General features: G+C 37.6%; 1 protein-coding gene across 4 annotated transcripts; it reads right to left on the reverse strand.

The window, feature by feature from the left end:
* Positions 1-20: 20 nt before the first annotated feature.
* LOC105042562 (uncharacterized) lies at positions 21-21,402 on the reverse strand. Of its 4 annotated transcripts, none has more exons than XR_012141055.1 (5): positions 20,774-21,402; positions 19,814-20,038; positions 15,873-16,052; positions 1,567-1,664; positions 21-135 (listed from the first exon to the last, which is right to left on the reverse strand). XR_012141055.1 is itself a non-coding variant. In XM_010919842.4 (4 exons), exons 1-4 carry the CDS (start codon positions 21,272-21,274, stop codon positions 1,638-1,640), a joined length of 933 nt encoding a protein of 310 aa, XP_010918144.1. In that variant the 5' UTR covers positions 21,275-21,402; the 3' UTR covers positions 1,045-1,637. The 4 variants fall into 4 exon arrangements, 1 of the variants encoding a protein (XP_010918144.1); XR_003800531.2 differs by lacking the exon at positions 21-135 and adding an exon at positions 1,045-1,413 and having other exon boundaries at positions 19,814-20,035; positions 20,774-21,401; XR_002164621.3 differs by lacking the exon at positions 21-135 and adding an exon at positions 1,045-1,413 and having other exon boundaries at positions 20,774-21,401.
* Positions 21,403-24,386: the final 2,984 nt, after the last annotated feature.

Raw genomic sequence — 24,386 nt, forward strand, 5'->3', positions numbered from 1 at the left:
TGAGACCAAAGGCATCTGACCTGAAGAAGATAAGGGACAGATGTCGCACGCCGTACACGAGCGGATCCGCTGGTGATTTTGAATGGAATAATTAGTCTCCGAAATGAGAACAGCTGCAGTGAGCGGTGTAGCGACCTGAAAAAGGCAGCAAATACAAATAGCATTTTCCTAATGGCAGTTAGCAGCAACCCAGACACCGGAACCGTCCCAAACTTTAGCCACAAGTCGAAAGTAATTTGGAATACCATAATAAACCGAATCCAGTTATCTAGACTCCTAGAAAACATAAATACAGAAGCCACAACCTAATTAAATAATTTTTTATATATCTCAATCGATGCAGAAAAAATATATTATCCTATCTGATTGGATCACGTAATCACTCTTCAACATGCATTTAATAACTATAGACTTATTTTTTCAATTAAAATTTTGAATGATAAAAATTTTTTTTTTTTTCTGAAAAAAATTTTATGATCATATTGATTTTCTACACAAAAGATATCATAAAAAAAAAATTTATTATTTAAAAATTTTATAAATTTTTAATGATGAAATATCTCATTTTTATGATTTTTAAAAAAATAAATTATAACATCTTATATACAAGAACTCATAATTTGACCATAAAATATTATAATATGACTATAGAATACCATAAATTTTTCAGAAGAAAATGAATATTTTCATCATTTAAAATTTTAAATAAAAAAAAAATTACAGACATTAAATACACTATTGAGTATATGACTACATATTTAAATATGATTTGATGATGCGTTCTATGTCAATTTTATTACACCGCAGATGATGCACAAAGACTTTCTCAAACCCAATTTTCATGATGAATAAAGAAATAACATCAGAAGTAAGAGATTTGCAGACTAACATGTAAAACCCACCAGCAAGCTAGCAAATAGCTTCACCTGTGCTAGATGAAGGGGATGGCACGCTCACCCATACTTCCATCACTCAATATAATTAATTATTCTAACACCACATTCGCTACTCACATATCAAACAAAACACAAGGAGAAAAGAATAGAAGAAAAGAACAGCTTACAAAACAACACTCAATACATGGTTCAAATAAGTAAATGGCAACCACAGGGATGTTGAATTTTTGCCTTTCAGTATAAATTCTGTAACTTGTTGCGGATTCATGGCACTATTCCTCAATAGCGCTCAGAAAGGGATGCTGGAGCATACAGGAGAGTAAAATGTCATCAGAGGATGCGACACATCATGCTTTCTAGTCACACACCCTTAGATGAGCTAATACACGGAACTTAAGACATAGAAAGGATACTCCAGATATTGTCCAAGTTCTACAAAAAAGGCAAAATTCCTCCAAATGCAATATCTGTGGGTAAGAATTGTTTTCATTTGTGAGAGACAAATGTATCGTCCACCCTGTATGATGTTCATACAGACAACACCATCAGCCAAGCCCATGATCTTATACTACATATACTACATGAAAGATAATCTAAATAGAAATCAATTGCCAGAGCACGACCTTGATACTACATGCAACAATCGGAGTAGAAACTTGCCGAAACTTACCTTCATGAACAGGTTGTCGAAGTCAAACTAAACCACTTTCATGATCTCCGAAGTAAACTTGTTCAACATTATTACATGTTTTTCTTCTTTTCATTGGCCTGTATACAAAAAATGAATTTGCTGGTAAGCTCCGGAATATGAACAAAAAAAGCAGTTAGCAGCACAAACTAAACATTGGATGATGTCAAATCTACAAAATTTCTTGCCATATTCTGGATTGTTCGTGTGATAATATCCTTCAAATTTCAAACTTAATTTTCAAATGGTAACATTGTAACTTTATTGTTCTGAAATCATAGCAAATAATCTACTAATCTCATTTTCAACTCAATAGGAGGTTAGATCATCCTTTCAGAAGCATACCTACATGTTTCGTGCATCAAATATGGAAATTGGCATTTCACTTGGATTTCTTAATCAACTGTATACCACTTGAGCATGATAATACCGATACAAAAAGAATAATGGACTAGACTTTAAACAATTAATCCCCATATTTTGATCTGATCAGCATTAGTTCTGTATTACATATGGATTGTATGTTACTTTTCTTCAGGTGCAAAATTAGTTTTTATAAAGTTTTCTAGTTTAACGGTGGTTATACAAATTAGTCAGCAAAGCAATGAGACCTAGCAGCATTACCAGGTAGTTTTGAAATGGCAGTCAACCAAATTTGGGAAGGAAAAAGATTGCAATCAAATGTTTATTTGATATAAGAAAATCATTCCTCGTCCAGGTCCAGCATGATTCAAGGATCAACATGGGTTGCACAACCTGAATTGGTATTCAGTCTACAGTTTGGTCCCTGATTTAAACTCATTTCATTAAGGGTCACTTCTGCTTAGATCTGATTTGGATGAGGTTGGGCGGAATCAGAATTTTACAGCACAGGCCCAACTTCCAGATGTTTTGGGATGGGGTGCTTCTGCATTGGATTCAGATTTCCAAAGCCAAAGAGACCTGATTAGGGATAGGAGTCCAGATTCAAGGACTGTAATTAGCCCATAAGTTGCAATTTAGGTCAGAAGAGTGTTGATGTAGCTCTCTCGCACCAATAACTGTGAAATGAAATGTGATAAGATATTAATTTTGCAATACATTCTATGAAAGGGTAGAACTGCAATTATAAAACTACTATATTTTAAACTGAGAAATAAGGATGTCACCCATAAAACCAAATCGATTGGCTCTGGCATCTCATCTTTAAATGGGCAAACAGACAGGATGTTCCCAGTAGATCTTGAGTACACAATGATCAGTTCGACGGTGGAGTGCAAAATGATAAGGCCAAAGCAAGATTTTCCTATCAGAGATTTTAGACATTCGGCTTGTGACAGCTGGGTATCATTTTCATGAAGTCTCGGTTCCCATGGCTGAATTTTGAGGTGCTTGGGAAGGCATCATGGTGGTCGCTCAATTATTAAATGTTTCAAATATTTGGATTGAAGGTGATCCATCCACAGTGATCTCCTAGTTACAGGCCTCATACAGTGCAACTACTTCATATGATACATGTCCTGTAGACATCTTGATGCAGTGCAAAGGTGAATGGGGATCTGATCGTTGGAATTAAATTTTGCAGATCAGCACACAAATTGAAGATGGAATTAAAAAACCCTTCATATGGTGAATTAAGTTCTCTCCGAGAAATTTTGTTAATATATCAAAAGGCTGCCCCATGCAATACATTAGACATATACATAGGATATAACACATATACATAGGATATAACCCTTAACCATAATTCAGGCATTAAAACTAATACAAAATCATAATCAAAATAGACAATAATAAGAACACATACTAGAATCATTCTACTACAAAAACAGAAACTTGGTTCATATTCGATACTCTCTCCAATGAACAATTTATAAGAAAAACAGATAAAAATCTCCAAATCCTACTCCCTCACAGGATGGAATTAAAATCGAATACTTGCTTGTTAAAGTTGTGATTACGAATGTGCTGGCTTCAATGACGTTTGGCATGATCCAGCTAGTCATGATACCTGACGACCATACCCTATGTTGCAACATTCTCCCCAGGTTGGAGAGAATTTCCTCTCAAATTCAATTTCTTCATCAGATGTATCATCATGGTATGGCATGAGGTACTTGACATTAAAGACATCATGGGACACAACAATGATTCGGTAGCTTCAAATAGTAGGCATTATCATTAATTTTCTCTATCATCTCATAAGGTTCAACCTTGCGAGGAATAAGTGTTCCCTAGTAATGACAATCCACACAGTCACGGACCTTGAATATCACCCTATGCCTATGCTCATCTACATACTCGTCCTGCCTATTTGATGCCTCAATCTTCTCATGCACCTATTTGGTGCATATCTTGAAGCTGCTGCACCAAATCTTCAGTTTGCAAACTAGTTCGACCTAGTTGTGCAATTTGCACCAAGTCCAGAGCGCATCTTAGGTTCCAACCATACACAACCTGAAAAAGACTGAACCTATCAATCTATTGATAGATCTATTGAATGAAAACTCCACTTGGGTGAGAATCTGATACCACTGCCTGGGATTCTTACCAACCAAGCTCCACAGTATGTTGCCCAAGCTCCTGTTCATGACCTCAGTTTACCCATCTGTCTATGGGTGGTAAGCATTACTAAATGAAAGAATCATTCCAATCTCCATCATAAGTTCCTCAAAAAATGTGACATGAACTTGGAGTTCTGATCTAAAGAGATCAAAATTGGAACACCATGTAGTCGCACCACCTCTCGAAAGAAAGAATGGCCCTGCAATAAAAGATGCATCTATTGTCTTCCTGCATGCGATGAAATGGGCAATTTCGGAAAATGATCCACCACAAAGACCAAATCAAAACCATGCTAAGCCCACGGAAACCCCAATACAAAGTTCATGCTGATGCTGGCCCATACTGCATCTAGTACCAGCAAAGGCATGTATACTTTCGCATTGGACACTGTCCCTTTTGGCACCTAGCATGGATGACATCATTCGACATATTTCTCTATGACCCCCCTTAGCTTGAGAAAATAATATTGAATGGACACAAGCTGATATGTCCTCTTGTGCATAAGCGACCCTTGCCATACAACTCTTGTAGAAATTTATGCCTCAACAATCTGGAATACATAGGTGAGTCCTTTTAAACAAAAAGCCATCTTGTAATTGAAATTTATCTTGTTGTCGAGCTTGCACCTCATGAAGAACGCTAGCAAAGTATAAATCAGCAGCCAATATATCTCTCAGAATCAAGGATCGCTGACTCAGAATCGGACCCCATGCCAACTAGCCAACGGTACGAGTTGGTACATCCCCATACCGGAACATATCGAGCCTGAACAGACATAGAAACGAGAGATGAATCAGAGAGAAAGAGAGAGAGAAAGAGAGGGGAGGGAGGAAAAGAGAGGCCACCAGAGATGCCGATGATAGCCATCGGAGGGCCACCTAGGCCTCTTGGGCTCCGCGGTCCTCCGCAAGAGAAAATGAGAGCAGAGAGAGAGAGAGAAGAGAAAGGAGGGGAAGGCGATGGAGAGGCCACTGGAGGGCCATCGGATAGTCCAAAAATGCCCCATGGTCGCCACCGGTTCGAAATAGAGACGACACCCCTATTTCATCACGTTCGTTCCTATTTCATCAGCTTTTTTAAAAAAATGAAATAAATAGTGAAGCCGACAAACTCATTACCGGCTTCACTATTTATCATCTTTTAAATAAAAAAAAAACTGATGAAACATGGGTGTCACCCTTGTTTCGAACCTACGACAATCACGGGACGTTTTTGGACCGTCCGACAGCCATGATAGCCTCCCCGCCGTCTTCCCCTCTTTCCTCTTCCCTCCCTTTCCCTCTCTCTATCTCTCTCTCTTCTCGCATTTTACGGAGAACCACAAAGCCCCGAAAGCCTCGACAACCTTCCGACGGCCTTGACAGGCCATCGCCAGCCACCTCCAGCCTTCTTCTCTCTCTTCCTCTCTTTCCTTCTCTCTTGCTCTATTTTCACCAGTATTTCGAATCGAACATCCGAACTGCACCGGTTAGCCGTCGGTATGGTTTGGCATGTCCCAAACCATCCGATTCAAGTTAATTTGATGAATCCTACTTAGAAAATTAAAACCAACTATGGTAGCATGCATGATGATAAGCGAAGAAGTACGATGGCTCAAAATATTATCTTTCCGATTTTGTGCATTGAATTTTATACCGAAGAACGAAAATGAACTTCGATAGATAATTTGACCACTTAGCATAACATGAACTGAGCTGGTCCTGGCCACTAAGATATTTGTGAGCCTCATAGTTAGAAAATAAAATGAATTCCCGATATAAAAGATAGTGACACCAAAGCCTAAATGCCTAGACCACAGCATAAACTCAACAACATATGTAGAGTAGTCAAGCTTCGACCCACCCAACTTCTGGCTAAAGTAACCAGCCTTCCCTTTTGGTTCAAAGACTACCCAAAGACCCACCTTAAAGGCATCACAATCCATTTTAAAAACTTGCTCAAAATCTAGCCTTGCCTTAAGCTCCATGAAACTTTATCGAGCATCAGGAGCAAACTCAAACCGACCCACCTTCATCCTATGAAATTGTAAATGCATCTGCGATAGAACGAGGCTAATGTATGAAAACTCTACACCTCATGAAGAGTCTCAGGTTCTAGCCAATCAAAAATGGTATGCACCTTGCATTGGTCCATAATAGTACAATCTCCAGATATAACATTTTGCAAAAATAATACTTGATTAGCCATAGTGATGCACTTCCTCATGGTGGCATATAACTTCTCTATGTAGTGTCAATAGTATCTCAAGTAAGTGCTACACATGCACCTTTGCACTTCGACTATATATATATATATATATGTATACACACACACACACATATATATATATATATGTATGTACGTGTGTGTGTATATATATATATATATATATATATGAGTATACCCTCAAAATAAATAACCACATGCCTGCCAATATATGGCTTTAAAATGAATGTACTAGATGCATTTCACAGTCCAAATGGCATCCCAGCCATTCATGTAACCCCAAGCACATTTTAAAGGCTATTTTCTACTCATCCCCTAGCCTAATCCTTTCAAATGATATCATTCTTCGATCTAGCTTGGTAAACACCTTGACTCTAGACAGCTGGTCTAACATGCCATCCAACCTCAGAATTGGGAACCAATACTTCACCATTATTACGTTTATGGCCATGTTGTCCCCCCACATACAATAGGTTCTTCTTGGGAGTTAAGGAGTGTTGGAACCGCATAAGGGCTTGTGCTATCCTAAATATACCCTCTCTAAAAGCTCAATCACTTGCCTAGACAACTCTGCATGCCCTATAGGGCTCATTTGATGATAGGTTTGATTCAGAATACTAGCTCCTAGAACCAAGTCAATGCAATGCTGAATATCTCAAAGTAGGGTAAACTAGATGACAGCACCACCTAGAAGACATCATCAGACTCCTGAATAATAAGTTGAGCCATCTTCAAAACAGTACTATTTTCAATAACCTCCTTTCCCAATGGAACCAATACCTCACCAAACTTTGAAGTATTCTTAATAAGTTGCGCTTGAGATAGAAATTTGCTACTCTCCCTACTTGTAGCTTAGGTATCACTTCCTTAGTCGTAGCCTCAATAAGTTGTGCTTGAGATAGAAATTTACTACTCTCCCTAGTTGGAGCTTAGGTATCCTCAATAAGCAGCCTCAATACCTTGCTACCTTTCTTTAGTCAGGCCAGCTTATATGGTTGAGGGTGCTTTACAATGTTCAACTTGATAATAGCCCTTTTTGTCACCAAATTGTCATAATAGCTGCCACCATCAATAATCATCTTGTACACCGTTCCCCCAATAGTGTAGGTGGTATGGTGAAGGTAGGTCTATCGTACGACCAGAACTTCTATGGCATCTTCACAAACAACCTCCTCTAGTTCATCCACAAAGTCATCAGAAATATGCATGGCTTAGTGACTTACAAGTTCCTCCCCTTTTTCTACAATCAATAAACACCTCCCCTCTTTCCCATTTGACTTCTTGCAGTCTACAGCTCTATGGCCTAACTCTCCATGCTAGAAACATCATATCCGGCCCTAGGGAACTGTTGTAGAATCCAATCTTGAGTTGAATTTGATTCTGATATACCCATAGCAATAGCAAAGCTACCTCCCATAGTAAGCCATCCTACTGCTCAAACACCCTGAGACATCATCTTTTCAACCATTAGGTCACATTGATGCACTTCTAACACCGACCCTCAACCCCTCAGCAACAATTCACCTTAAATGCTTTGGCACAAACCCCCAGTATATCTACAAACTAATTGATCTTGATATTTTCAATAACCAATTCATAGAATTTTCCAAAATAGCGTATATCCTGTCTTAGATTTCGCAATCTCTAATACAGAGAGCAAACAAAATCGTATGGAAGGAACTCATAATGCATCTCTTTCATCTTTTTTTAGTCGATAATTTTTGGCTAGCCTCTATGCTCCTGCATGATTTTCAATTGGTAACACCATGCAACTGCCCTACCTTGCAACTGTGTTGCCACTTGCAGCACTTCCTTGTCTTCAGGAACCTGCTTGAACTCAAGGATATCCTCAACCATATAGAGGCAATACAACAACTCCACGGTCAAACTCCTCAAGAATCCAAGCATATCGGTTTTAAGGGCCATACTCGGATACTCCCATCATCCTAGATCCCCTGCCAAGGTCAGCCTCACCTCTAATGCCCTTCATGCAATCTCATGGAAAGGGCTGGATATGCCCTCATCCTCCTTGACCTCTTCAACATGTGAGAGGGCTTTGATTACATGAAGCTGTTGAATAAGAGCTTCCATTTGGCATCAAATCTCTGTTGCATCCAATTGCTTCCTTCCACCTCTCCTGTTGTAGCCGCCTGCACTATCTACCTCTTCTTTGGAGCCATCCTAATCAAATCAGAAACTTAGGCTCTCCTATCAAATGATGCAGCATGCAAGATGAAGGGAGAATTGACTGCTGGGACTTGATTTTGAAGATCAACACTCAAAATTTGAAGTTGGATTACAGAACCCTCTGTATAGTGAAGGAAGTTCTCTCCAAGAAATTTTATTAATATGACAAAAAGCCACCCCACACAATATATTAGACACATATATATAGGACATGACCCTGAACCCTAATTTCAGAATTAAACCCGATTAATTCGAGCATTAAATCCACTGCAAAATAGTACTCAAAATAGAAACCTACCCAATATCTGAGACTATCTCTAATGGAAAATTTATAAGAAAATCTAATGGAAACCTCGAAATCCTATTCACTCATCCTCACTCATGGGATGGAAATAAATCAAATATTTACTTGTCGAAATCTTCACTCACGAATGCAATAGCTTCTATGAAGCTTCACATTGTCCAACTCGCCATAGCATAAGCTTGCTGCATCTTGTGCTGCATCACATCTGGCACATTCCCACATTTTTGTATACTTTCACAGCATCTCATATACTTAGGGAAGGAAACAAAGCTACTAATTGGCTCATTTGGAAAGCAATGGAAGATCAAGAGGATTTCATGTGGTTGGAAAATTTCCCTACGACACTCATTGATAATACTCAAACAGATATAAAAACATCGCATAGAAGGGAGTTCTTGTCTCCCTCTTGCTTACCAAAAATAAATAAATAAATGTAAAGAAGAAGGATTGATATTCACTTTTCAAATGTATGCTTAATTCTTGCCGATCTTAATAATGGTAAAATATCAATATAGAAGATATGACAGCTCTTGTCTTGATCTAGCTCTAGTTTTTATATCATGATTTAAGGATTTGAAGTGTCTCTATATGGATGTGCTCAATAATTGAAATATTTATGAATTGCTCTGTGAGGACCCATGCAAGCATATATTATTTCTCATATTAGCTATGTGTTAGGGTGGTCTTAGGTAGTTAAGCAAGGTCTAGGACCCCAATTAATAACTCCTACTAGCATCTACTCAAGTGAGGTTCTACATCATTGCAGATGGTAGCAGAGCCAGTGAAGCCTATGGTCCATGTGGGTAGAAGGCACTACAACACAGACCCTTTTGTGGCAGACCATAAGCTAATCTAGCATTTGAGATTGGACCCCTACCTTGGCAAGGATGTCAAAGCTTAAACAGGAGGAGTGCATGAGGACCCACATGGGCGTTTGTTTAGCGGGGAGCTCTTGGTACTTAAGTAGGGCCAAGGACCCTAATTAATAACCTATCTAACTTCTTTTTAGATGATGTCCTAGTTTAAGTTGCAACATAAGATGTTCTTTCACTTATGGCCAAGGCTAAATCTTCAATGATTCAATTTTCATAAAGTCAAAGTTCACATTAGCCATGTTAGATTTTGCTAGATTCTATCCAATTGTAGAACTGTTCTTTTTCTCTTTTACATCTTAGACATCTAGAAGGTGCAGACATCTTGAATTTTTAAATCATTACTTTCATGCAAGATAATTAACCCTTTTAAGTCTTTAGAGTCATCATACATGAGGAGTTTCTTCATGAATGTGGATATATTCAGAGAACTGGTTGTTGCCAACAACAATAGTGCTTCATCTTCCAACTATTGGCTAGAATATTTTGATGGCAGTAAATCTCCAAACAAAGAGAAGAAAATATTAACCCGAACAGCATTGATAAAGCTAACATCAACAATCAAAAACATAAGCCTTCCCTTCAGGTTGTAGCTGGCTTTCTAAATTTTTTGCTTAAAAAAAGGGGTTGCATTGCCATGTGCCAATAGGGCCCTGATGCTTTATGCCATAACCCAATCACACATCACTATGACCTTATAAGCTGCACCAATCACCTAAACATGTTGCATAAATAGATTTTTATTTGTACTACAGTTTGGCCCCATAAAATTACTCTTTATGTAGGGGTGGGTCAAATGGAACCAAGCTCAAGTGGAGCTTGACCAAAGATATTCATGCTCAGCTAGTTTGTTAACAAACCTGAGATTTGACAAGCTTGTTACTAATACAAGCTAAGGATCTTCTATATGTTTTTGCAGGCCCAAGGCATTGAGACTCCATTCATCTGAGTTGAGCTTCCAATGATGTTTTAGATAGGTTCCTCCCCTAATCAAATTAGCTCAATCAAGCTATTTATCAAGCCAATTCAAAGTTACTTGTGAACAACTTGGTTCGTTTGTAGCCTGTGATCAGTGTGCATGCCAACGATTTAAGTACCGATGCATACTCTATGAGCCACAACAGATGGTACCAATATTGGCTCCCATATCAATACTACACTGTCACATGGTATTTCACCTCTATTTTGATGTCTTGGCGCCATAGTGTACCGTGTGTTGGCACTATACACTTCCATAGCATATTTCTAGGTTATCAATATGGATGTCGATATTTTCTATTATCTGATTGTATATTATGAGAGCCCTAGAGGGAAAGGCAAATAGTAAGTAAGAGCTTTTTTAGAATGAAGATAAAAAAATTCTGACCAACATAATGTATAGTTTAAAGGACATAATAATTTTTATCACCAACAAAGTTGAGAGCTTGGGCATTTTATTTTACTAAGGACATGATTAGGGATATATAGGAAAATATTCTGGACCATGCCATTGGATTTTAAAAAAAGAAATATGAAGCAAAATGTAGAACTCAAAAAGTGAACGAGCAAATATAAGTCAAAGAGGTTGGATACATAATTATCCTTATGGCATTCAACGCCAGCTGAATGTAATTGATGTAAGTAATTAACATGGAAATACATTGCATAGTGTCTTTGTATGTGACTTGAAAAAACTTTTGCAAGCACAATCAACCAGAAGACACCAAAAGGCACAAATTGAAACACTAATCTTTCCTAGAATTTGTTTCATCATATCTAGATATTTGATGTGCACCTTGATTGATGTGATCACCGTGTGCAAACAATGCTTGAATTGCACATAACAACCTTGATTATCGAATCATTATAAATCCAAGCCAGTGTTGGAAGATATTTGCCTCAGATAATCATATTAAAATAAAAGAATAATAAATAAATATAGAGTTGCAGAGCAAAGCATATAAAGCTTCCATGCAACATAATAGGGTGTTTGTAGTTTTGTATCAGGGTCAAAAACAAATCACATGGAATCAATTATGTATCTTGTTTAGCAATAGATAAGGTTAAGATGATTAGTAATAAATGGAAAGAGTATATATATGAGGGTTAAGATGTGATATCTTGCATATAAAAGGACCTCTTTCAACCTATTGTGTTTCCTTCTAGGAAAATTTTAGACAAGGCAAGAAAATATAATGCTCCACAAACTGGGGTTAACATTTAATAACTACCACTAAAAGCATACTTTGCAACATTTTCCTTTAGAAAAATCAACCAATGGTTGACTAAAAGAACATGGAGGTAATCTAGTTTCTCACTGCCTCCACAGTTGAAACATGTGTTGGCATTCTGTTGCTCCATCCTACTTACATCACTTTGGTCTTAATTAATAACATTCTTAAGACAATTACACATTTCTTCAATCATAATTAAGGCACCAGATGCTATCTGATTCAATGTTAAGATCACAGAAAACCTTAACAAACATAATAGTAGCAGTGTAAAGTGATTGAATGGAAGGAAGCAGTAAGATATTGAGTCCAAAATGGATCGGTTGATTGGGTTCAGAATCCAGTTCAGGTTTTTCTTATTGGTTTTGATTGAAACTTGCAATTACATAAAGCATGTCTTACTGTTGTACAACATATTTCTAGAAATCCATTCATGGCTCTCCTCAGTTTAGATCCAGCTATTTAGAAAATCCAACAATAAACTGATTAGTTTAGTTCTATCATCCAAAATCAATTCTTTCCTAATATCTTGCCAGGTTACTTAAGCACCACTCAAAAGAACTACCCCAAACACCTTACAACTTCTAGAATTTCCCCAGAAAACCTCCATGGCATTGTTCTAACACTTTTTTATGAGATAGCAGACTAATCAGTTCTGATATTTAGTTTTGCCAAAGAACTAAGTAATGCAGGTAGTTGACTGGTTTTATTAGCACAGGTGTCTTTGTAGTTTGACTGGTTTTACTAGCTGGTTTTACAAGCCAACTTAGCTCTCAACCTATGTTACCCAGACACTCTGTTGTTAAGCTACCTAAGAGTGTTGAGACTTTGGTCACTCGGACACAGCATGACCCAACATGACACAGCTGGAGACTTCACTTTGAAGTGTCCTGCTGACATTAGCAAAAAATGTCCAATTCTTTAGCACATTTTCTTGTAGAGTGTCATGTAGGGGACTGTCAGTTTTAAGTGTTGGTACATTAAGTGAGATGTCCTTAATGTTTTGTCGACACTTTGAAAACAGTGTCACTAGTTATCATAACTATATGAACACTTTAAGAAAAATATAATTATGTTTTGAATATCAGTGTATCATGATTAATTATCAATTTATCAATTTAATGCCTCATATATCTTAAATAACTTTAAATGAACCTAGTGAATAAAATTAAACAGCTTGCCTTGCAAACTCATAGTTATTCCATTAATTTATTTGTCAAATAGGATCGATAATTCTAAGTTTCTTCTTTTTCAGATAAGTATTAAAACACAAACAAGATACATATGTATGTAGGTTATTCGTATATATGTACACATACATACATTTATACATCCATATTACATGGACATATATGCGTACATACTTACATAGCCATGTCCCCATGACTAGAATTTTCAAGGCTGCCATTTCTGACACTAGAGGATACTTAGACACTTGGCACCTATGCCAAGCAGTGATTGCTGAACCGATCCAAATCGGGCAATTCAGCCCAATTCGGCTATATCACTAAGTTCGCATAATAACCCTTCCCCCACCCATAGTTTGACTATTAGAGAGCCTTTGAGGCTCTCTCTCTTTCATTCTCTCTCTAAGAGACAATCCCCCCTCTTTGATGCGAAACCCTCGCCCATTAGCCTCCCCCTCTTCCCCCTACTCTCTCCATCCAATGATGCTAAGCCTTCAAGATAACCCTCTTTGACATGAAATCCTTACCAATTATCCTCTTTAACATGAAACCCTTGCCTGTAAAGCCTTGGAGACTCTCTCTCTCTCTCTCTCTCTCTCTCTCTCTCTCTCTCTCTCTCAGATGATCCTCCCTCTTTGAAACAAAGCCCTCATAGGTAAGTGCCCCCTCTCTCCCCCTTCCTCCCTCCCTCTTTCTTCCTCTCTCTCTCTCCCCCTCCCCCCCCCCTCTCCCCATCCCTCCTTGTTTCTGTATGCCCCAAAATGGCATAGTACGAACCCATACTGTACCAAAATAGCTGCCAACCAATACACACCCCAATACTGGTTCAACAAACCTTGATGCCGAGTTTCTATCTAATACTACTCTTAACACAAACCTCCTAGACACCAATCCAACCTTACTAGATCCCCCACCCTTCCAGTCTTCAACAAATCAATTGGTTAGGTGTTGCAAACTAAACTTGCCCAAGCATTGCTTCATATAGACATCTAGATCAAAGCTGATCTTGTCCACCTCAAAAAGGGTTCATGACAGGTTGCTCAATCAGCCAAAGAAACATGAGTAACTTAAGAACTATAGATCCCCATGGTTAAACAATAAAACAAACAGTAACATTTAGTTAATCAATGTAGGAGTAGATGTAGAGGCAGATCTTGGTGTAGGTAAGCAAAAGAGATCCTCTAAAACATTTCAGCATAAAGAACCACATAAGAACAGAGAGATTCTAAAGTAGGTGCGACACTAATATGTAGAATTTTGCTACTGAAGTTACAGAACCTGACCTAAGTACCACATAATACAAGGGACAAACAAAGCCACATTTACACACCTATGGACCACATATTGCCCTATTCTGCAGATCCCATGACAAATCTCTACCAAAAGGTAGTTGAAAATTGCAGAGGGGGAAAAAGGATTGAGGAAGTGCATAATTCATGTGGCACATAGATTGAGTCATCCAACCCCATGTAGATTTAGCCAGGCTCAAGCATTAGCATAGAAGACTTTTTATTTGCTTGTCTTTCTTTTTGCCATATTGTGCTACCATCTATATGTTAGCTAGTTTAAAGCTTCATATATTAAAATTTAACTTCATTTAAAATGTTTTGTACTTTAACAGCAGTCATTTTTACACAAAATAAAATTGCTTACTGTTGAGGGAATATATATGTGTGTATGTGCATGTGTGCGCGCGCGTGCGCGCGTGTGTGTATCAGGGTTTGGGGGTGGGGTCCAAGGTTGAGGACCACCGGTGAGAGACAAAAAGGAAGGAGCGTTCCACTGGCGAGAGACAGAGAGAGATGAAGAAGGGTTCTGACAAAAGACAGAGAGAGGGAGAAAAGGTTTGTTCAGTTGTGTGAGAGAGAGAGAGAGAGAGAGGATGCTTCGGCCAGCGAGACAGAGAGGGAGGAGGTATCTGCTGGTGAGAGATAGAGAGAGAGGAAGGGTTGTTTTTTGTAGATAGAGAGAGAGAGAGACAGAGAGAGAGAGAGGGAAAGTGAGAGGATAGGCAGAGACGGAGGGTTTCAAAACGAGAGAGGGAGGGCGCGCGAGGCCTCCCATCCCATCAGCATTAATGGACCAGATTTTCTTTTTTTTCTTTTTTTTTTTTAATCTCCACATCATCCTAACAGAGGAAAAGGTCGACTATTATCTATCTCTGTCTGCATCAAGATCCACATGCATTGTAGAGATGGGGACCTAACCAGATTTGGGCCCAAATCTAATCGACCTGAGCCTAATCCATCTCTATATATATGTATCTAAGCATGTGTGTGTGTGTCTGTATGTATATATATGTATGCATCTCTATGTATATGTATATATATGTATATATGTATGCATATCTTATATCTATGTATATATTGTATGTATGCATGCACGTATGTACTGAGTGTAGACATCTAAACACAAATATTAACATGCACAAACAGCAACTTGCAAATATAGATATGCACGTCCATATGGATGATAATAAGAAAATTCAGGTCTGGAGATTACAACATTGGTAAAATCTAAATATATGTGCATTCTCCTGACTTTTCTTTTCTTTTTTTTCTTTTTTTTTTTTGGCTGCATCAGTATATCAAGTTCCATTTTGGTGACTTGTGTGCTTTGTAATTTAATTTTTATATTTTACTTTATATGATTATCGTGTTCATATACCATATGAAAGGAGGCTACCATCAATATATGGTAAGAGGAAGAATAGAATCATAAAAGAACACCAAACAACAAAAGTTGAGGATTACAATTAATCTTGAAAAATGATACATACCTTTTGAAGTTTCTTCATGATTGAAGCCTCATAATCTTGAAAACCAGCACCCACAATGTTGCCAAGTCTTGAGTTGATTGGTTCAGAAGATCTTGCAGGAGAGCTATTAGAAGCAGCTTGAAGAGGAAGAACTAACAAAGGATTTGAGAGACTGCCACTCATACTGTGTATAGCCGCTACCTGAGATAAAACCAGAATAAATGAGCATATACCATGTATATTGAGAATATTAGCATACAGATACAACCCAGTAGCTTAGATCTAGAAAGCATTTTTTTTTTTGAATAGCAAATCAAAGTTCAATTCAGAATTAGCACAAAAAAGACTTGCTTCTGTGGTTTAGGCTCTAGGTATTATATATCATTATATGAAAAGGTGGGAGAATGTACCAAACACTTTTTATGTCATTACAAAAGAGATGGAATCAACAAATAGGACAGAAAAATTCAACATCCCAGACAGAGGAAGCACACAAAAAAACCCAAACAGCAAAAGAATATGAGCAAATACATGAAAAACAGTGGGAATTAAGCATCTAATAAAACTATGGCAGAAAGCTATGAAAGCATGCAGGCCAAGTCATGACCATGGGGCACCCCAAGCCAAAGAAAAAGACCACCCAGGAATGCCACAAACTAAACTTGGATGCCTGCTAGAATACTGCCTACCAAACAAGGAGCTTGAAAGGGAAAGAGAGGCACCACAATAAAGTGAAAAGAAAAAAAAAAAGAACAGAACCAAGAGGGCAAAAGTAGAGGGTTATGGAGAGAGGACAGATAGAGAAAGTAGGGAGAAAGCTATGTTTCATATATTTCTTTTTATTATTCTATCGTTCAAGACATGCCTTAGGGACGATCATAGTTCTCAATGTTAAGCCTTCCATTCTCTCTAAGTCAAGGTACGGGAAAATTATGGAAGAGTAACCCCTGTTAGAGAAAACCAAAACTACGTAAAATTGTGAACCATTTAGATACGCCAAATGGCTTCATAGGTTTGATGGCAGAACCCTCTAATGCTCGAAGTGTCCTTGGCTACTAATGGTACCAGTTTCACAGAAAACTGACATCAAGTTACAGACCATTACTGATTTATAAAGACAGAATTAGATAAAGTAGAAGCTATATAAGCTTAACGTTTCCATATTTTAAAAGTGTATTGAATATTCTAATCTGTATATAAAAACAGAGAAAAACTTGATTTACATATATGGACCCCCAATACACATCTAAATTGCAAACTTTACATGTTACAATTCGAACACCACTTCTATCACAAAATTCTGCTTCATGAACAAAGAAAAAGATATTTGAATCTACATACTGGCCAAGACCAAATATACTGTATGATCCTGATCTTTATCTGAATTGTAAATCAGTTATGTTTGAATTAGAAGGCAACTTTTGCAAGAAGTGCATTCATCATTATATTCTCATTCATCAATGAACAAGGAGACACCTATATTTATACAAATGGCCATTACCAAAGCTACCATATCAATATAAACTTGATCTGAACTGAGCACTACTTATGTGCTAGTTACATAAGAAAATTTACCTAAGAAGTGTAGACTCTTCCAATATATTCATACCACCCACTATATAAGAAAACTATAACCAGCCACTCGGGAAACAGAATATGACAGACTATTTAAAAGACACTATCACAACCTATAAGGCTTGATGAATCAGGTACCAAGAACCAAAACTAAAAGCCAAATCAAGAAATCCCAAACAAGGGAGCATAGTAGGCTTTCTTCAAGGCACCATCAAGTTGACCAGGAAAACACATTAAAAAACAATTGGTCAAAACACTTATTTTCTATTAACATGGGTGACATCTTCATTGACAAGAATTATATTCTAGAAGGATTCTCAACTTAATTAAACCAAGGCATAGATCTTTATAGAGCTTTTGGAATTCATTCTTCTACTTTCAATTACAAATAAAAGAGACCAAAACAAGGAATGTTAATTACTATGCATTCAATGTAGAAGTGTCCTCTTGCTGAATATAACAGAAGTGTCAGACAAGATCTCTTAGTAGTGTCTCTGATATTAACTCAAGTAATTCAGAAAATGATGAGCTGAATAAGATTTTTATATTATTCTACAATATTATTTAAGGAAATGGTTTAATCATACATATGAGCACCGAACATGATGGTGTAGAAAGAAATTGTTAGGCAAAATATCAAAGAAGACATAATCTCATAACCATACTTCTCTTGAAGATGTTCAACCTGCCTACTGAACTTGCATTAGAGATAATCCATAACTAATAATGCCCCCATTTTCTTCATTTGTGTATTCATGCAAAAATTATGATATCCCTGCTATTAATTAACATCAAAATTACTAATACTCTTGGACATTTAATGACTTTTCAATGAAACAAGTTGGTTGCGTGCATGATAATTAATAATCTCCAATATCTACTAACTCATCATTTTCTAGGATTTTGTCAAATACTTAAGAATTTTAACCTCCTTGTTGTGTAAACATACATAAGTACATACACAAAATGACTACATGTTTATTCAACTATACATACATGTAATGACATACATTTCCTCACAAATGGTTTATATATGTGTGTGCACATGTGTGTGCAAGCAAATATAATGGGTAGAGACTGTTCAAATAGGTAGCTGATAAGACTAGGATGGAAAGACTGAGGAATGAGAATATTGCAGGAGCTATAAGAGTTGCATCAACTGCAGACAAAGTAAAGAAAAATAAACTGAGATGGATACAAACGATTCCTATTGCCACATACAAAATATTTTATTTCCATACTTAAAAGTTAAAATACACATGTAGCATAGACTTTTCTTCTAATTTTGTATGCAATGTGGTTTGTGAATGCTACGCCTTCTAACCCTTCCCTTAAAATGAAATGCTTGCAGAAGAGGAATTGAACCCTGGTCTCAATCACTTTCCCCACCTTCCTCCAACTTCAAGAGCCAAAGGGAGGTGCAATTGCTTTCTTTCTTAATGTCTTGTTCAGCCTCTCCCAAGAGCCAAACAAAAAGAATGAACTATAATAATGTCAGATATTATAAAGCAAGCTAGGAAGACATGACTCAAAAAAAAAGAACTTGTGCAGGAAGATATCATGAAAGAATACAAAACAGAAATTAGAAGTGTGTACTAGGACATAGCCAGAAGAGCTAGCAAGGAGTTTAAACAGAAGATTGTTTTTTTCTTAGGAACAAGAGATAAAAACTTATTGCATAGATTTGATAACATTTTAAAGAATCTCTTAGAAAATGGTTTGTATATTGTAAGAAAGCATTAAAAAATCACAGAAGCATGTTAGTAATTAGCAAGTGACAATAAAGAAAATTATGGTGATTTGTTTTCTCCTTTTTTAAGAGAGGAAGAAATTGTATTGATTTGAATACATATTTTAGCCAAGAACCTCTAAAACCTTTATCTCAACATTAGATGTTTAAGTGATACTGTTTTATTCAATTAAAATACCAATATAATGCAATATACAACAACCGATAAGTAATAGAGGCAAATTCAACCTATGTTCTTCTTTACATCTAATTAGCCCCTCTCCTAACTTCACATGGCCAGTCATTTTTTCCACCAGGACTATCAATAATCACAAAGTCCTTTATACTATTAGGTTCAATTAGGCCAGTGCTTCTGCATATCTATAGATGTCTTGCCTAAATTCTCAAATACAACTTCACTAATTCAACATGTAAAGTTCAAATAATCTCAGGGCAGAAGATTCATAAAGATTTTAGGGAATGGATTGCATCTGCAATATGAGTACAGCTAGTGTTGAATAATCATGTTTTTCTTATAGAAAGTATTTCAGTTTTCAATGCTTTTGATGAACCCATCGCAAGGGCAAAAAATGTAGAGCAATTGTCACATATCCATAGTCATACATACTAAAATGCTAGAAAAGGAACAGAAACTTACTGCAGCATCCTTGGAAGACATGACGACAATGGCAGAACCCCTCTTTTTTGATCCTTTTGTCCTTATCACAACATCTTCAACTGCTCCAAACCTTTCAAACAGCTCTCGCAGCTTGACAGCACTATAATCCCCCAAGTCTCTCTCCCAGGAGACCTTCAATATCCTCTCCTTATCCAGCATTGCCGTCCCACGATTCTCCTCTCCCTTCTCCTTCCCCATTGTCTGCTGAAATTATACACAACCAAAGTTATTCATTTACGAAATAAGTCTAACCATAAATTTCCTGTATATGTATGTTTCTGCATCTAAAAGCATAAAAAATAAAAGGAGCCAATGCTTTCAATCCATTGAACGAAATATGTTTCAAATCCGAAGTCATATATTATAGAAGTTATTCTAAACCAAAATAGCAACATTCAAATGACCTTAAAAACTAAGATCTAGGAAATTCACATGTTCTACATTAAAAAAAGTTATTTTCAGGAGGAAGGAAGAAGAAACAAAGAACAAGAAGCAGAATAACGATAAAAGTTTTTTCCGAGGCTAAATTAGTCACCAAATAGTAAGCAATTATGAATTCCTACGTTACATTAATTTGACGAGAAAAGAAAAGGAAGCTGGGGAAAAAGATCATATCCTTCAGGAGGCTACATGTTCTACATTAAAAAGTTACTTTGACGGGGAAAAACGAAAAATAAGCAAGAAAAAAAAAAATTATGAGGATGGCAATCATTAGCCCATTCCGTTCCTAACAATCAATTCACCTTAAAACTGTTGGAATTCACACGTTTTCTACATTATAAAAGTTAATTTGAGGGCAGAAAACAAGAAAAAAAATGCAGGAAAAAGCTAAATTTCTCCAGGAGCAGGAACCATTATTAGCCATCAGAAAAGAAACCAAAAATTCGTTCCTCAAGTAAAACCCTAGAAACCCTCATCTGAGCGACCCTCGAATCTTACCGAAGTGGAAGGGGGAGCGGTCTTCTCAGAGACCTTCCGGGCTTGAAACGCTTCCATTTCCCTCTTCAGCTCGGCAGCGATCTCCTTTTCCCGGCGCTTGGCCTGCTCGGCTGGGTCGAGGACCTCCTCCTTCCCCTCCCCCGCCGCCGCCGCGGCGCGCTCCCTCTCCTCCAGGTCGGCAGCGAGTTTGCGGCGCTTGCCGCTGAGGACGGAGTCACGAAGGGCGCGATCGCGGCGAGCGCGGAGGCGGGCGTCGAACTCGCGGCGCTTGGACTCGTCCTTGAGGAGCTCGAAGGAGGACTTCAGGCGCTGGAAGTCGGCGGTGGCGTTGGGGTCGTCGGGGCGCTTGTCCGGGTGGCGTAGGCGCGACTGCTCGCGGTAGGCCTTCTCGATCTGCTTAAGGGTTAGTAAGGCGCCTTCCTCGCCGGAGGGGAGACTGAGGACTGCATAGTGGTCGACTTCGTCCTCCTCCACCGCTCCCAAGCCTCTTCCACCGGCCATGGTGAGGAATCGATGCGGAGGAGGAGGAGGAGGACGGGGGAATCGTTGCCGCTGTCACCGGAGAGGAGGAGCGGCGGGAGGAGACCGGGGATGGCGGTGGGCTTGTTTCTTGAAATAAGAAGATCTCGTCGCCCGTTGGGACATGGAAGGATGTTTCGTTCTGTACGTCGGTCAATCCTTGAGATTCGCACCTCAAACTAGATTCCCAAAATATTACGTAGAACAATAAATTAAAAAAAATATTGAATAATAAATAAATACTCCTCAAAAAATACACAACAATAAATGAAAACTATTAATATTAAATTAGAGTTTTCTTTTGCATTTCATGTGCGACATCAATTGGATCTCTTTTAACTTGTAAAACAGCACCTTTTTTTTAAAAAAAAAAAATTACTTGCATAAAGTCCTTTTTAAAAATTTTGATTATCTTGAAATTAAAAAATTTACCGTCAAAGCCTTATGAACCGAATATGATCTAAAAATTATAGGTGCAATCAAGAATCTTCTTAACAACATGCGGAAAAGCAAACTGATTTGATCTTGAACCTAATACAAGATTAATGCATGAAACACGAATTAATTGTTAAGTTAATTTTTAAATACGATGAAAGTTATAATATCAATGTCATCTTCATTGGTAGCATTTAATTTATATCTGATAAAATATGATAATTTTTTATAAATTTTGTTTGACAAAAATAAAGTATTTTTGTTTGAAAATTTTTTTTTAAAAAAATTATAGCTTTATCATAATATTGAAGGCTCATCGTTCCGACTGCACTGATTGCATAAAAAAGCACAATCATAAGTCTTTACTATAGACTTGCAACTAAAACAGGCTTTATACCACTGGCCATATGAGATCTCAATAGTTTTTAGGTTTACTTTATATAAAAATTTAAAAATTTTTACATATATACCTTCTAAATATCTAAATTTATGTGGATATCCTTTTAAAATTGATATTTATATATATATATCCTTATAAAATGCTTGATTTGCATGTATACCCTTCTTTTTCTTTATTTTTTGTATATATACCCACATCATCTAATGCCGTTAAAAAATTAATGGTTTAAAATTTAAATGACTAAAATACCCTTATGAGTATTTATGCAAAAAAAAATTATAAGGGTATATATACAATTAGCAATTTATGAGGGTATATAAATAAATATTAATTTTGAAAAGATATTCATGCAAATTTTGACGTTTAGGAGGGTATATAGCCAAAAAATTTTAATTTATTTTTTTCTATTGTATGTTATTTTAACGAGATGGAAAGAATTTAAACACATTAATTAATATCATAGTAAGGATGATTCAAGTACATTAATTTTTATCTATTGCTTCTTTGTTGGATATAATTTTTATTTTTATATCTGTTGGATGGATGTCTGGTCAGGACACCACCTCCCAAGATCTTTTTAGTACCACACGATGCAGCAGGAAGAAAGAAGAAATAAAATAAAAAATAGTCAAAATATGTAGTTCAGCCACAAAAGAGCTCGCCTCCACGGGACATGCAAACTTCACTATGAAAAAGAAATTTTACAAGATGAGACCTCACCCTCAACCCTTGTACACCCAATTCTCTCTCACAGGAAGTTCTCCCTCACAAAAGCTCTCTCTCTTGGAAGGCCCCCCTGAACCCCTGAAGTACCTGGCGCCCGCTATCCAGAAGCCCTGCTCCTTCTCTCTCAGCAATGCACACTCCTTTCTCTCTTCACGGGTTCCGTACGTCCATAGCTTCCTGCGGCAAAACAGCAGACCACACAAAAAACTCACTGTTCCTGGCCCTTTATAGGCTTAAAACATGATTTAGATTAGGTTTAGAACTCCTTGATCAACCCAAATCAAGTTCCTGAACCGTTGGATCATCATCGGGAACTCCTTGAGCCGTCTGATCGCGATCGATCCATGGAAAGTGCCGTGGACCGTGAGAAATATATGGAAAACGCCCACGCGGTCCACAGGCCCAGCCGTGGACCTCTCAATCCATGGTGGACCGGGGTATAGGGCCCAGGCAAGGCGCCTGGGCCTGGGCCGGCCCGCGCGCGCAGGCTTGGGCTCGGGCCGCGCCCCGTGGGCCCGTGCGTGGGTTGGGCCGCCCGCCCGCCTCGGCCGTGCGCCCGTCTGGGCCGCGCACCTGGGTTGCGCATCCCGCATGTTGGCCCCGCCTGGACCGTGCTCTGCCGCCTGTGGCCGCGTCGCCGCCAGCCACCGACCGCCGGTCGTCCTCCGCTACCTCGGCTTACGTGTAATCTTCAAAAGCCCATATTTTCTCCATCTGAGCTCCATTTTGGATGATCTTGATCTCGTTGGACTTCGTTTTTCATCGCGAATCTTGCTGTGGACTCAATATGAGCTGAATCTCGAGGCATCAAATCTTAACAATATCATATTAATTTTTATTTTGTATATGATTGATCATGAATAGTTGCTTATTCCATGTCCAGGCTTATTAAAATGGAGCAACCGTGCGCTTTTCAACTTGAAGATGAAATTTGAAGGTTATTTTAAGAAGATTAAGAATTCTACAAGAATAAAATATTATTTTGGGAGACAAAAAAGTTAGTTAGTTGATGTTAACCGCTATTCTTACATAGATCTATATGATGATATAGTGTATATATTCAATTTGAAGCTTGAAGAGACCATAAAGATTTAATCTGTGGTTAGACATTTATCACCTAAGTCTTATATGCTTCTAGATACAGATCATAAACTAATGAGTTTGTTTGAAGAATATAAAGATTTGATGGAGTGCTTCTTATTTGTCACAAAAGAGGCTAATGATATATAGTTTTCTCAATCAACACTAGGTAGTCAAGATCAAAGTAGAGGTGAAGTAGTTGCAATAAGAGAGGTTCGAGTGGATAACCAAAAGGAGAACCAAAGACAGAATAAAATTGAGCATCCAGCTACATTAGGGACTGATATCTCAGCTATTGCTATTGAGAATAATGACAATAGATGAATAAAATCTTTAAATAAATGAACCATCCCTACTATAAACACCAACAAAGAAGTAATAGATAAAAATTAATGTATTTGAATCACCTTTACTATGATATTAATTACTGTGTTTAAATTCTTTTTATTTCGG

Source organism: Elaeis guineensis, chromosome 4, assembly GCF_000442705.2.
Source record: "Elaeis guineensis isolate ETL-2024a chromosome 4, EG11, whole genome shotgun sequence".
In the NCBI taxonomy this organism is placed as follows: Eukaryota; Viridiplantae; Streptophyta; class Magnoliopsida; order Arecales; family Arecaceae; genus Elaeis; species Elaeis guineensis.

Bases quoted from the DNA above. Each gene is read 5' to 3' on its own strand.
- LOC105042562 (XM_010919842.4), bottom strand. From the start codon at position 21,274: ATGGCCGGTGGAAGAGGCTTGGGAGCGGTGGAGGAGGACGAAGTCGAC. The intron at 20,039-20,773 runs GTAAGATTCGAG...GTATAATTTCAG, and splicing joins CCGCTCCCCCTTCCACTTCG to CAGACAATGGGGAAGGAGAA. The intron at 16,053-19,813 runs GTAAGTTTCTGT...GTTTTATCTCAG, and splicing joins TGTCTTCCAAGGATGCTGCA to GTAGCGGCTATACACAGTAT.